At 40.6% G+C, this 15,827-nt stretch overlaps 1 protein-coding gene across 1 annotated transcript in view; it reads left to right on the forward strand.

Annotated features, from left to right (window-relative positions):
* The window catches only part of LOC308221035 (cytochrome P450 2W1-like), a 77,125-nt gene that overhangs the window by 12,149 nt on the left and 49,149 nt on the right, over window positions 1-15,827 (forward strand). The window contains 1 exon segment of the mRNA XM_080617857.1: window positions 13,208-13,383. Within this exon segment, the coding sequence (XP_080473983.1) occupies window positions 13,208-13,383 (176 nt within the window).

A 15,827-nucleotide genomic window follows, 5' to 3' on the forward strand; every position in this document is an offset into this window, starting at 1 on the left:
TCCAAAACTGCACAGTGCATGGCACTCCTAAAAAAGCACCAAATACCAAAAGTTCTATGATAATTTGAGAGTTGGCAAGCTGAGATCATCATCCCTATATGTGAAAGGCAGACAGACATGACAACATTATGTATTTTACTCATTTATTTTCATTACATTACGTATTTTTACGCATATTTATTTTAAGGAATGGTGGTTTCAGCCAGAGGCTGCAAAAAAAATGTGATCCTGCCAAGGCTGCACAGCCACTTGGTTCTACCTTTCTATCACCTCCTCTTTTGCTGGCAGAAACTAGTCACAGTGAATTGAATTAGGAACTGATTTGGTTTTCAAGTAACCTTTTGGGGGGGATAGAGAGGTGATTTTAACGAGGTGATTTTAACCCAGATGACTTTACAAGACTGTTCAAACACTTGTGCCAACCCAAAGAAGAGGTGGGAGAAAATGGAGAGTGTGTCTTTTGGCAGCACTACTAACTTATGTGGGTTTAAAATTGTTCCTGAAACTATTACCTGAGATTTTTTTATTCATAAGCAAAGCTTTCCTTAGAGCCTAAACAGAAGTATTTGGATGTGTAATCTTGAACTGTAAGCAAAATATGCTACATCTAATTTATAAGCATATTGTTTCTACTGCTGCAGTTACTGTGTGGCTATATTTCTTCCTGTAAGTTAATAATTTCTATTATATATAATGTGGATATTCTAGTGGAAGGTGAGAAAGGAAGAAATCAGAGCTCTCTGTAATGACATTAAGCTTTTAGGCATATAGGCAGCTTAAATGGACTCACAGCTGCTTAACATATGCCCTCTGCCTGAACTCGTTTTATCACTTGGTATCTGACTTCTCTCAACATATAAAAAGTTGATGTGATTGATGGTTGGTGATACAGTATTTGTCAGAGTGAACTGAATCATTATGTGTATAGATTCAAGAATATAGAAAAATAAAGCTGAAGGAACAGCAACAAAAAATCTGACATTTTTTCCATTCATTAAGCTTACTTAAAGTAACTCTTTCTGTTTGCTGGACTTAGTGCTTGCTGGTTTTTCTAAGCAGCAGTTGCTGAGTGATTTAGAGTACATCTCTGCTCTTTTGTTTGGATTTCATTTGTGAAACCATTTAGAGTTATAAAACTGTCAACTTAAGAACATTCTATATATTTTGCCAATGAGGGCCTCGTATATGCAGAGTTTATGTTCTCTTCATTTTGTGTGCCGTTCTCATTCTCCAGTATATACCACCATTCTTCGGGCTGGACGTTAGAATCAGCCCTATGGCTTGCTTTAGAGCAGCACGAGTCTTCAAAGTCATTATGAAGTGGTATCTTAGGTTAGTCATTAGATAAACAAATGTATAATGCAGAAGATGTGTTAATGACCTTATCTTGCCCTTGGCCAAGCCTAGCCTAGCAGTGTAGTAATAGAAGGCTTAAAAACATATGAAATTTGGAAGGTCTGACTGCAACTAGAATTGAGTCATGCATCTAAACATTAGAAAGCATAGACCAGAACTGTTATGTTAATTACAGTAGTTAGAACACTGCATGGCAGCTTTCTGAACTCTTGATTCCCTAAAATAACTACCAGCTGAGAGTTGAAAAATGTCATGCAAACCGTATTGCTTTTGCTTGCTATGTTTCTCTCCTGCAGAATTCCTCAGCCTTACATTGTGTGGAAGCTGTAGGGCCCAGGTCTGTCATTCTACACAACAGTCCACCTCTTGTGGACTTCCTAGTGCCTTAATTCCAAAATAAGCAAACACCACCAACACCTTGTGGTGTGCTGCTTTTGCAGTGATATCCTTCAGTGCGGTCTGTTGAAATACAAGCAGGTTTTATAGAGTATTTTTACTAAACAGTCAACAGGTTTTAATTTAGGGTCTTAAATCGTAATTGTTTTTCAATTTTCTGCTCTGCCTCCCAAAAGCGTAATGAGGGCACACCTGATGCTATAAAAACCAGATGTCATTTCAGTATTCCAGGACTGTGTGATAAGTTTGGAGAGCCTAAGAGTTAGTGTCATAGATGTATAGTTACCCAAGGGAGCTCACAGAAAGCATGTAAAGCATTGCTAAATAAATAGGGTTTGGGCATGGGTTGCACTTTAATTTCAGAGACTTTCAAAATGCTGAAATATGGATGGAATTCCTGCTGGTCATGTTTAATGAGACAGAACTGATTGTACTTGGTCATTGTGATTGGAAGAGCAGCAAGCAGACCTAAAATAAAGCTACATTGTGTAACTTGTGCCAGCTCTTAGAAATGTTATTCCTTTACCTTTCTCCTTCAGACAAAACATCCTAAGGCAAAATGGTCAATGGGAACTGAACTGTGCATGAGATACAAGTGGAGCTTTATAGTACTTGCTTCTTTAAACAAGTTCAGATTCTGCATACAGGTGTTCAAAGGTCTGTTCATGGAAATTATATACATTTACAAGAATAATAATTTCACAGAAATTAATTGTCACAATCTGAGTGACCCATCTCTGGTTATCACCGGGCATAAAGTCAAATGCAAAAATCTGTAATGTCCATCACATTCATTCCTTATTTTTTGTTAAGGCTTCTCTCTTTTCATACCCAAACTTAAGGTCCAATTCTCTGTCTCCCAAACCATTTATCCTACTGTAAAGCAAATGAAGTGGCAAGACAGGAGTTGAGGTTGTAGATACACTGGTGCTCAGCTGTTATGGTATGAAGGTACAGGACAGTTGAGGGACTGCTTGTGTTCTGGGTGTTGCTGTAGGTGTCTATTTTAGGGTTGTTGAATCATGAATGAAAACATGCTGCTAAAGAAATGAATCCTGCCCACTCCATCTTCCTGAGTGTCTCCTTCTGGATCTCATTCATGACAAATTGAATATGGCATGTTCTTGCATACATGTGTGTGTAGTTGAGGGTATATACAAGTGTGTACAAAATACGTCCTGGAATATTTAGCTGGGTTTTTCTAAAGATGTCAGTATAGCAAACCACAAGTGATGCTGGTTTTATTTAATAAGAAATTAATGAATAGGACTTTTGTTGAGACCTGGGAGAATACAGAAGGTTTGAAAGTAGAGTGTATATATACACAAGGACATTAATTCCCTCTAGGTCTAGATACTGTTGTACTCTAGAGCTGAAGCCAATGATAACTTGTTGGTAAAGAGGTATGAATTTTCTTGCATGTTTTGATGGCTTCTTTGATTTTAACAAAGTTTGAGTTAAACGTAAGGTTTCCTGTTTGAATTGTAAGGAAAGCCACCTTTCCTAGGGATTGATACCCATGGATTTTTCATGTAATAACTAGTGTTCTGCATCACCAGCTTTTCCCGTGGGTGGGGGAAAATTGTACCTTCTCCAACTGTATGTTTAATTATGTTCCATTTTTGAGTTAGAATGGGCATGTAACAGAGAAGCTGTCAATTTGAAACTGAGCAAACTAAATATACTCAGCTGAATGAATCCAATACTGTGACATGAACCACTGGTGTAAATAGGAAAGGAGATACCTTGAAGCCTTACAATATCCAAGAAGTGTCAGATCATATTCAGTTGAAAGGGGTGGCAGCACTCTTTTTCCACCAGCACAGACACCAGTATTGTGTTTCACCCAAGATGGGCTACCCAGGTGGTTAGCAGACCCTGATGTTTGCACTTTTATCATTGAACTTCAGCATTTTTGGAATAGGCATTCTGCTTTTTCTGCAGAATCCCAGATCTTTCCCTTCATAAAGATTTTGATAGATGAGATTAAAAGAATGTTTATTCTTCCACCTTTAAACTCATTTCATCTGCTTTGCTGCCTGTTGCAAAACCTTATATACTGCTTTCAAAAAGCTCTTTTACCAATAAAAGTGGCTGTAAGGACAATTGGCACGAGCTGTTAAGAGCTCTTAACTATGGTGCAGACGTGATTTGGTTTTGAGGATGAAGTACTGGTGATCTGGACTATCAAGACTAGTAGAAATGTGAGCAATAGGTTCCCATTGGTTCTATTTTGTTGTATCCAACTCAACATGGCATTCTTCAAGATCTCCATACTCTAAAGGAAGAGTCTGAAGGACTGGGTCACTGTTTAGGGAATCTCCTTTAATAACATTGGCGTGACTGAAGAATGTTGACAAGTCTTGCTTTGAGTTGTGACTGCCAGAATATCTGTGTTTGGTCAAAGCTTCTGAACGAGAAAACACTTCTATGTTGTGTGTTTGAAAAGAACACATTGTATTAACAGGAGATGCTGTGGAAACTCAGACCCCTGAGCTTCTGAAAAATGCATTACTGAACAAAAATACCCTGTACTCTGCTTTAAAGATAATATTTACATTTCCTGCTGAGGGAGTAATGGGGAGGAATATCATTTGAGCTTGAGAATGTGGGTACGAGTGATCTGCGTTGTCTAAGTCTCACCTAAGCTTTCCTTGTTTGAAATTTTAAGTAAAGACTTCAGTGAGTTCCTCTGCATAAGGATAAATTTAGCCCCAAGAGCAGTGCAAAACAGACTTGTTGATTGGTGTGGGAGTGACTGCTGTGATTCCTGAGCTATGAAGGTGCTGTCATTTCTGCAAAGCATCTGTGCAGGGGCAGGCAAGACATGGAACAGCTTTTGTAAAGGTGGATCATGGGTCTGTGGATATGCCCAAAAACTCACATGGGGCTGTATTTTGTTACGAATAACAACTTCGCTTTTTTTGTTGTGAATTGTTGTTCTTTAATGACACCTTCAGCTATAATTTTGTGGCTGTTTTGGGTGAAGAGTTCAAAACTGGACTGATAAAATCAGCGTAAAAACTTCTTACTATTTAAATCCAGCCTCAGCTATTTTTTGTAGCTTGATCAGAACACTTCATGCTTTAAAAATGCTTAAACATCTGCAAAAAATAACAGTCCCTTATGGAGGTGTTCTTCAGGTCACTCTTCAAGTATGTGGGTCATTTCCATTTCCATTTCCATGTGGTTTGAAAATCATAAAATCACCCTTAACAGGCTGTGTTTTCTAAAGGAAGAGCAACATTGCACCTGCAGAAATACATATGCACTTGCTGGACTGAATTCTTGCATTCTGTCTGCTGGAACTGAAATGGAGGAGATGCTGGGAAGCCTCATCTTTAGCTTCAGAGTCATCCAGACTGTGTACCCTGCGGGTTTGGGATAATAAGGTGCTGAAACATTGAGTGGAAGTGGAGGCATCCAGTCCCTCCTCAGCTCTCTGTGGCAGTGAGCATGTGTGTTGCTGTCAACACCTAATGGTGACCAGCATGGAGGGGGCAAGCATGGTTGCTCTTGCTCCACAGGCATCTATTTATTATCTGTTCCAGTGAATTCCTGCCACTGCTGGAAAAGAGATGTAGCTCTCAATATTTCTGCTTGCCTTGCAAAAAGGCAGGATTTGATTTCACCCTTCATGTCCCACTGAAATCTATATAAGCAGTCTGAAGTTGACTAAAAACTTGAGCAGAATGTTGTGTTCTACAGCTGTGATTGTGTCTTTCCCATTCTGATAGGGGTATAAGAACTGCGTGCACAGGGTCATGTCAGAATATCACATGCTGGGTAATACTGTGTCAGTCATTCCTGAGCAGTGTGCCAGAAATCCCCCTCGGCTGTTTTAACAAGTAATTTTTTGACAAAACAATCAGACAAGCCCTTGTGCATGCAAGTTGCTGTAATTCATGGTACAGTTCAGCTCAAGGAGCTTGGTGCAAGTATGTACTGTATGTGGCTGCTATGGTGATTAAAATACATAAATAAAATAGATAAATATGGACCATATTAGAAATTCATTACTGGCACTCTCTCAGATCGCAGTCAGCTCCAGCGTGTGGTGTCAGTCGTGTTCCTTTGCTCTGAGCAAGCCCTCCTGGCCCCGGAGCATGAGCTCCTGGAGGGGCTGGACTTGTTCTACCTTGTCAACTAGCAAATCAACTAGCAAATTCAACACAAAATGGTAAACAAAGGGCTTTTGTGCATGTTTTATAGCTCAGTGAGGATTAGTGGCAGGACATGTTTTTAGATAGGACAAGCTTAGTGTTAACGTGCCTGAGGTTAACGAGGGAGGACATGGGGCAATCTGTAGAGGCGGGAGCAGGAAGGTCTCCCTCAGTGCTGGACGCGGTACAGAGTCCATAGAAGGGGTTCTGCTTACCTGGGTCAGTGCGTTGGTCACGTGTTCCCAATGTTCCGGCTGCTTTAGGATGTGGATCGTGCCGACCTCAGGCGCTTGCTTGCAGCCCTTCCCACAGCTTCAGAGGTGCCCTCCGCCGTCGTGGACATCCTAGCCTGCACATGGGCTCTGGCTGAATCAGATTCCTGCTTTTCTTCCCCCTCTCACCTTTTAGCATTCTCCAACTGTAAAATCCATCCCTTTCCCGAAATGCAGAGCGATGCACTTGTCCCGTGAAGTTTGTCCAGGCAGGATTCAAATTCCAAAAAAGCCTTAAATTTCCTTCGTGCCCGGGGGAGAGCAAAGGTAGGAAGGCGAAGGAAAGCACTCGCTTCCTTTAAATCCCCACCAGCGTCTTCCCAGCGCTGGAAGCAAAGTAGCTTGTCATGGTGATCTTCAGAGTCTAACTTTAGGGGGGAGGGAGAAAGTGGAAAGCAAACTGAATGCTGTAGTGGAGATTTCTCTCTTCCCCCACTGGGCCCCTTGCCGACTGTTTTTATTGATTTCAATCACTGGAGGCTAGCTGGCTCTCAGAAGAAACACTGTGTAATGTGTTCTTTCCTGGCTTTCATTAAAGAAACTCAATGCAGCGCGGTCACGCTGCCGAGCTCGCCTGGCAACCTGCCTACACCCTGTGGTACCTCTTTCATTGGAGGAGATGGAGCTCGTGGTTTGGGGTGGTTTTATTTTTTTATTTATTTTTTTTTATGTAGTTCTCCAGCAAGGATTTCGAAACAGCCTCCGCTCTGCTCCTGCCTCCTCGCGCAGCCCAAAGCCTGTTTCAGCTTCAGGAGAAATCAGCAGCACCCCTAAAGGAGACGAGTTCGGTGGCGATGAAAACACCGAGTGCTGCGACAGCCTCATGCTCCTTCTATTAAAATTCCTCTGTGTGTGTTTCTGGGGACGGGTTAAAAGGGCTGTGTGTGAGCCACAGGGATGTGGATACCAATGATTTCCAAGGGGTTTCCTTTTCCTCATTCCATCTTCTCCCGATTGGTGAATATGGTTTAATTAATGGGAAGAGAGTAAGCAAAAATCCTCCAACAAATACATGAGAATTCCTGGCAGGGCTGTAGTTGCAAATGAAGCAAAACTGCATTCCCCAAGCCTGCAGTCGCAGTGGTGTCTTAAATACTTCTGTTGTGTTCAGGACTGTGATACTGGTGGAAGAAAATGAGAAATAAAACATGATACTAATTTATGCCTTAGATCTTAATCTACTACAGTATGTATTTTATAGGAGCGAGCAATCGATAAAGTGGAATTCAACAGAATAGATTTCCAGAATTCGTGTTGTTCTGTGTGCTTATAAAGGCTTACATTTAATTTAGTAAATTGTTCAGTTTCTTCTTATGCAGCAGTTTCTAATGATGGCATTTTATGTGCGCTTCAGGATTGGCTATAAATACGAAACATGTAAAGATCACATAGTTGTGAATTAAGCCGCGTTTCAAGCTAATAAAGGTGCATCTATTCTCAATTACAGCTGCAGATTTCATGTGCTACCTGATTACTTGTGCTTGTGAGGTACCATGGCTATGTCCACAAGGCTGCTTAAAACCCCCCAACGTTTACACAACCACTAAAAGAATCCTTTCCTGGATCAGAAAGATAAGAAGCCTGTTCTTATTTAAATCTGGCTTCCTGCAGAGCTTGTTTGAGGCTTTTCTGCCCAGGTTGCACCTACAGAAACCTTTCCAAATGAGGGGAAGGTAAATAATTCCCAGTGTTTCTGTTGTGAGGAGTCGAGATTCTAAACCCGCCTCACTTCTATGAAAAAGCCTTATGTTTTTCTTTGGGCAATGTATAATTTTTCCAGAATCTTCTGTGAGTGCTACAGACATGATGTGAGGAGGAACTTCTACAAATGTTGCTTTTCATTCAAAACGTGCTTTTGGCATGCTAATGAAATTTCATCTGCCCTCTCTGGTCATGCTTCTTCTTTTCATAAGGTGCTAAATGATAGAAAATAGGTCTTTAAATTTAATATGGCCGTGAACTATTTTATGCAGATTCTATAGCTGTAGTCCTAGCACAGTTCTTTTGCAAGCCTCAGATAGTAAATCATTTGTCAATCTTTCTTTTATGAACCTTGCATCTAAAGGTTTGCCAGCCTTTCTTCTTTGTAGGTTTTGAACACTGTTTATAGATTCCGCTTTTTGTTTTTAAGCTGGCAGATGGCCAGTTATTTATCTGGGATCAAATGTATTGTGTAAGACAGAAACAGGACGTTTTGCATGCTGATATCGTGCACAGGGCATTTTTGGGGCAAAAGGCTACTTGTCAGCGAAGCCATTTTGCGACGGGTCGGTAGCTCCACGTCAGCTCTTGGTCAGTGAACAAAGCCCCTTTTGGCATTTCTCTGTATTAAAAGTTATGAAATAACATGAACTTAATGAACAAACAAGGCAGTACAATGCTCCTACTAGGAATTAAGCCATATCATCCATTTCCACCTCTTTCTCCTTGAAGATCAGAAATTTGATGCCCTTTTTATACATATGTCAGTCAAGTTATAATTTACTCCTCTGAATTTCTGATGTTGCCTGCTTTACTGTTGTACAGACTTGTGTGGCTGTGCTGGTAGAAAAGTCTGTTGGCTTTTGGAGGAGCTGGATTCACTGGTACTAGTATGTAGTAAATTTGGTGTTGTGGCTTGGTCTGTGGTTACTGCTGTAGGTTTGGCAGAGAAGCTGAACCCCTGAGCAGGCAGAAAGCTCAGACGGACCTACACAGACGAATCCCAAAGGCAAATTTGTAATAATGAGTATTCAGTTCATTGTGGGATTTCTTCAGAGTTTCTGACTCTGTCAAGCTTATTCTTTGCTGGCAACAGAAAACGGGGGATGCAAATTTAGAAGTTTTTGGAAGTGATGAGCGAGAAGGAGGAACAGAAGTCTTTAAAAGATGTCTTCAATTTTACTCAAGTATGGAGCCAAGAATCTTTGGTTATCTATGAATCTGGAAACATTAAAAAATGCACTTACTGCTCTGCTTAAACATAATACAATTAGTGTGCTGTTAATACCATCTTGGTACTGGTTACCCAGCTATTATGGTTCACAGTCCTCTGGCACTAAAAGCTTTTATGGAGATGCAGTCTCTGAAAAACTTCATCTGTTTGGTTTTGACACTCTTTTCTTTTGCAGAAAAAGGGGTCAGAGAGCTGCAAGAAATCCTGTCCTGGGTACATCTTTCTGCCAGTTTCTCTTGCAGTTATAGTTATTTTTCTCTGTTCTGGATCACTTAGCAAGCACTGCTTTACACTGGGAAATGCTTTAGTTCAGTTTGAGATGGCTCCCCCTTTGGTACGGGTAAGCTCATTTCTAAAGATCACCTACCAAATGCTTTAAATTTGTGCAATATTTCCACATTATAAAGAATAATGGAAACCTTTAACTGGTATCTAAAACTGCCACAGCTGAAGCCTCTGGATATTTTTAGTTGATGTCTTAGGCTATTTGCAGTATATTACTATGTTTACATAGAATTCAGAAATTTAGAGGCTGGCATTGATGAAGGGCACTGTGTTGGCAGTCACAGCTCTTTGTATGCAGATGGACGTGGTATAGTATGAACTTTGGAGTGTCTGAGCTGACATCTCCATACCCTTGCAAAGGTGACATGGGTTTTTATAAGCATGAGCGTTAAAGATTTGGGAGTCTGTCTTTTACTCACAATATGGCATCCAGTGGCAATACCCCTTTTAGCACCTTTTCAGGGCTTCTGGAAGGTTTCCAAGTGGAAGACTCCCACCTCCTTAATCACAAGAGAACACTGGCTCTCCTCTGAATGTCATTCATTCAAGTGTGCTGACCTAGCCTGACCCTGTTTAGATTGAGATCTAATGAGCCCACGATCCAAGGTGGTGTGGTAGCTCTCAGCAGGTTTTGCAAATAAGCAAGTGTTGTGTTTTTTCTGGATGCATGTGGTTTAAATTTATCACACCAATAAACAAGTGTCTCACGCTCAAATACGGACTTTACAATGTTGTAGTTAAGGCTAAATGGTAGCACTACAAATTGTGGTGTCACTTTATAAATATAGAAGGAGACAACATGGAATATTTATGACCTCAGAACAATGAAGTGCTGTTGGTTGGGGTTTTTCTTAATCTAAATAACGGTATAATACTTAAATTCTTAATCCAAGTGGATCACAAACTTTGGGCACACTAATAGTTCAGGGAAAGCAAAACTGAAAAATAAGGCTGATTTAAATAAGGGAGATGCATCAGTAGAGTATCATAACAGAGATCATCCAAGCTAAACTAAATACAGCTAGGCTTTAAATCCCAGTGAAAGGTTTGGTTTTGTTTTCTTCTGAGTCCCAGGTTTTGGGGAAGGTTGGTTTTGGTTGTGTTGTTCTTTTATGAATTGTTATAAAACTACGCTGAGCTTCAGTGGAGAATGTGCCACCAAATGTAGGTGTTTTATAAAGCACATAAAAATTGAGGCTTTCAAATAAAAAACCAGTCAAGGACAGATTGTGGTACGTACCGCTGGATTAATCAAGTTGGCATGGAGGGATAAAAATGCAGTTGCAACTAGAAATGCTGGTTGAGCTGTAGGGTTGCAAGTGCTTTCACAGTCTGTGTGCTGGGAGTCCCAGACAGAAGCCTGATGAATCCGATTTTCCTTGGATGATGCTGTGGGCTAGCAGAAGGGATTGTAAATCCTAACTCTTTCATGCCCAGGACAGCACTAGCCCCACAGGGAGGGCAATTTTCTTGTTTCAGACAGCCCAAGGTGCATCCACCGCGATGCTGGAAACAAATGTTGTTAGGGCTGGGTATTTATGTTGGGACCTACAGGGAGGGAGCAACTTGTTTTGTTTTTAATGAAGCAGTTGGCGAGAGGGATAAAAAGCTTTTTGATAATGCCAGGAATGCAGGGGGGAAGGGAAGGTACAGAGAGATGCGTTTACTGTAAGTATGAAGAAGCAGAGGCCTCTTTATCAAGCCAGCTCTAATGATGTGCCACAGTCACTTTATTTGAAAGCTTCATGGCTCCCAGAAAAGTAAACAAATTCATTACATGATTTTTAAGAGAAGATTAACCGTAGTGTGTCGTCTGTTGGACAGCTGCTGCAGTCATCTTCTACAAACACTTTATAAATGACCACCCTCAGTGTTTCCCTGGCCTTTGTGTGGCTGGGCTGTTGTTTTAGTAAGGACCAGGGTGGCTTTTCAACTGGAAACGTTGCTTCCTGTATAACAATTACGTACCTACCTTCACACGTTATTTTATTCTCAGCATGAGTTAGAAAATGGCTTCTATGTAAATGCAACCTATGTTGAGTTTTTGCATGTGTTTGCACAGGAATGCTGGCTTTTCCATAAAAGTAGCTTGCAAGTATTTTAAACAAAAAACCCCCAACCTCTACTTTACTTTCTCTTTACTGTCCCATGCACAATTGTTCTAATTTCTGCTTTACTGGCCTTTTTTGGTCTTTGAGAACATAAAGTTGAAAAGATGAGGCAAAGTAAAGTTAGACAATATGTGAACTGACACTGAACAAATATTAGCCTTCAGCAGGTGTCTTTGTGTTCAGGTATTGCCTTGTTTAACTACCCTCTGCTTGAACGTCAACAAGAATACTGTTAAGAGCAGCATGTCAGCTTTTTCATTTGGAAGCACCTGACTAACACAACTTGATATAACACTAAAGATTTTTGAGTTTATACAGCGGCTTCAACCAGTTTTTCCATACAGCAGTTGATCTTCTTGTGCATTCAGGTTTCAGTTATGGTTTCCTAGTACAGGTGAGGAGGAAGCAAGGAAAGGAGGAAGAAGGTTTCTTTCCCACTCAGTTTTGCCTCCTTGGGTTTCTGATGCTCTAGCAGAGGTCCTCACCTGGCAAGTACAATGCAAGTGAAGCTGCTGGATCTGAACTAAGTCCACTCTACGAACAAAATTGTTGTTCTTCGAAGTGGTGGTTAAATTCCTTTATCTTCCCCAGTCTTGGGATGTGACATGCTAACACAGCTGCTGTAGGCCTGGGTTGCTCCTTCAGATTGCCTTGCTTGTCTCTATATGGATACTCCACCTTCATCAGTTTGTAGCTGAAGCGTCCGAGGGACGTGCAGATTTGGCAAAAGCACCACAAAATGTACTGTATTTATTTTGAGCAGAAGAATTATGGATTTAAATAACAAACACTCTCGTGCAATCTCCCATTATTCTGTCCCTGTCATATAATAGTCTGCTTCAAAGCCCATTTGTGTACAGATAAGGTAGACATTTCCTGGGCCACCTTACATCCATGCCATTTCCACTGGTGTCAGTGAGTAGATCCCATTTTCTTGTAAATACATCCTGGCCTTGCAGGAAGCTGTCCCTTGCTCAGGTTGTCTTATTGAACCTGGTACAGCTGTTGCTGAGCAAGTGGATTAATTAATAGGGTTATTCACAATCATTACTGTCCTTGTGCATACCTTTAGCCTGCATTTTATGGCAGTGCCTGACCATGGAGGTGGCTGAGAAGCACCTTTGATACCTTTGATGAAGGTATCAAAGTTCTCTTTGGGACTCTCTGAGATCTATAACTATCATATAAGCTAAGAATTAGCACCACCCATCTTAGACTTAGAAATATCTAAAAGCAAGACCAGTACAGTTAAAGAGTCTTGTTTGGAGAATTCCATACTTCTTTGGTTGCTTGGTTGCTACTGGGCGGTAGCACAGAAGAGATGGCTTTGTAGTGTCCAAATCCCTCCTGCTTCCCGAAGTACATGGGGCTTTGCACAACAAATTTTAGGTATGTTTAATATATAGCTAGAAGGTGCTCTGGTTACTGTACTGCTGAGAACAGTAGAGTCATCTGGAGAGGGCAGTTCTAAGGCTCCTAAAGTGCAATATTTACAGTCCTGTGAATTGAGCAGAGTAGAGAGGTGATGGAAGTATAATGAACAGTAAAATTATGAAGCTTGAAGCTTCTGGTTTTAAGTATTACCTGTGTCCTTTCATTGCATATGCAAAGTAGGCATAATTGCTTTTATGCATTTTTTTTTTGCTTTCCTGTAGAAACATTAATACTTGATTTAAGTGTTTTTTTCAGGCAACAGAAGAAGAGGAAGAACTTACTGCAGAGGAAAGGAGGAAACTGGAAAGAAAATTAAAAAAAGAGCGCAAGAAGAAGGAAAAGCAGCTGATGAGGGAAGCTGGGATCTCTATTAAAAAGGTGGAGCCCAAAAAGCAGTCGGGATCTGAGCTGGCTCTGGCCTATTTAACCAGGTAGGACTAGTAAAACCACTGCAGGTGCTCCCAACAGGAGTAAGCTGTAAACTGTGCCAGAAATCCAGAGCAAGCTGGACCAAGTAATAACACATTAAAGGAAATTGCTGCAGTTAAGTATTAAGTTAATGTTTCATCTCAGTTGACACCCAAGCATACAGTTGATCACCCTTTTGTATTTGTATCACAGGAAAAACTGAGAGATGTTAAGTATGGTGCAAACATTTTATAGAAAAAGACAGCTCCTGTCTTTCTGATCATGTAGTTGATACATAAATACCACTGAGTTAGCTGCTCTTACAGAGATGAAAGGCACGTTGCAGAAAAGATTGCACTGAGGAAATTAGTTCTGTTTCTGGAGTGCACTGTTCTAAGCAAAGGAGTTCCAGTTGTTCTCTTTATATAAGCAAATTGCATGAAGTGGTTGAGCATTATGGAGTCTGATTTAACTGCCTGCATGATGTTTAGATATTTGCAAATTGAAATGGGATTATGGTGCTATTTTAAAGTTAACAGAGTACAATGCCTTATTTTTGCATACCAAAGTATACATCGCATATAGTGGCTGATTTCAGAATGGAAGCAATTACTTCATCTAGTTATTTAGAATACTCAATATTTCAACATAAAGCAGCGCCTATGGTTAAACTGAAGGAACTACAGCAAAGCATTCACAGTACCCTACAGACAGGACAAAAGTGCTTATTTTTTTCCAAACTGCAAAATATGCCCTGTCTGTCAGACCTCCAGCAGACTGGTGTGTTACAAATAGCATTTTACCCCATGGAGTAATTCCAGGGTCACATCTCTGGCCATGCTCAAAACTGAAGCATCCAGACAGTCTGAATTGTTACTTACCGCTCTCGGTGGGGAGGAAGGAAATTAATTGCATTCCAGGCAGAGGGACATGTGCATTTTTGTTGCATAACCCACAGCATGCAGTGATAGCAAAATGACAATAATATTTTTGATCTGGAAAACAGCTGGAGAAGTTCACCACTGGTTTGAACTGCAAATGGATTGACAGTTGGCTTTGAACCATCTACTCAGACTATACTCTGGTATGTGTGCTAGTAAGTGGTGGATCTCTAGATTACGGATTTCTGGTTTAGGAAGCAAAGGAACAAGCTGGAGGGTTTTGCGTAATACTCCATTGTTATTTGGAAGGAAGAAGTTCTTCACTGTAAGGGTGGTGAGGCACTGGAATGGGTTGCCCAGGGAGGTTGTGAATGCTCCATCCCTGGCGGTGTTCAAGGCCAGGTTGGACAGAGCCTTGGGTGCCATGGTTTAGTGGGAGGTGTCCCTGCCCATGGCAGGGGGGTTGGAACTGGATGATCTTAAGGTCCTTTCCAACCCTAACTATTCTATGATTCTATTCTATGATTTGCATGGACTTTTCACCTTGTTAGGTGAGAGTATATGAAACTGTAATTGAACTAATATTTGAACCAATTTAACTCCGAAGTTTCACTTAACCTGTACCAAATGACCTTGAAATAGTAAACCTGCTATGTCACTTGGACTTCTAATACACAGTTCAAGGGCTGTATGTACAGCAGTAGGTTGTGAGGGATTGTTTCAGCAACAGACAATTGGAATTCTATAGACTTAACAGGGAGAGCCATAAGATGCTGAACTGCCAAGCAGACATAACCATAGACTCTGTTCTAGCCCAAAACATGCTGAGACCATCTTCCACCATTGTAAATTCCAGAAAAATTGCTTAATCCTTTTACACTGCAGATATTTTTTCAACCCAGCAAGACTGAAAACAGAAACAACTGGATTTAAAGAAATCAGAGAAGTAATGTATTAGCTGGGGAAAGGAAACTAAAATCCAGGCTCTGGAAGTCCATTGCAAAACCCCCAGCAACTTTAGTGGGTCAGGGATTTCAGTCTACGTGGTTTTGTAGGGCTACAGGCATGAATAATATGTGGGAGGATAAGTTAAGCATATAGATGAAGAGATGAATATAATTGGAAGTAAACAAAAAGGTGCTGTGGGTTTATATTTTGCCCCACCTACAATAAAAATCCTTACATGACATAAGGGTTGCTAAGTGAAGTGGCATCTTCATTCCCTGATGACATGCGCATCTCCAGCAAGACAGGTGGAACTTGAAGTACCATATGATGACTGAAAATATCCTTTTTATTTATTAAGAGACTATTTGCTGTATGAGGCTACAACCGTACGAGGTGGTAGCCTATGACAGGAAAATATTTGGTTTGTTTTAGTGAAATTTGCTTTGATAACTTTAAAAGAAAAATGTTAGAAAGCATTCAGTGAAAGATTTTTTTGTTACACAGGCTTTTGACTTTTGCAAGGGAAAATGAAACTTATTTTGTAGGCCATACATATATTTAGAAGTAGTAGTTCCCTCAGAATGCAGAATCGTCTTTTCTGGTATGTGGAATTCTTCACCAGGAGAATAAATTTCTGT

This window comes from Psittacula echo, assembly GCF_963264785.1.
Source record: "Psittacula echo genome assembly, chromosome: 5".
NCBI lineage: Eukaryota > Metazoa > Chordata > Aves > Psittaciformes > Psittacidae > Psittacula > Psittacula echo.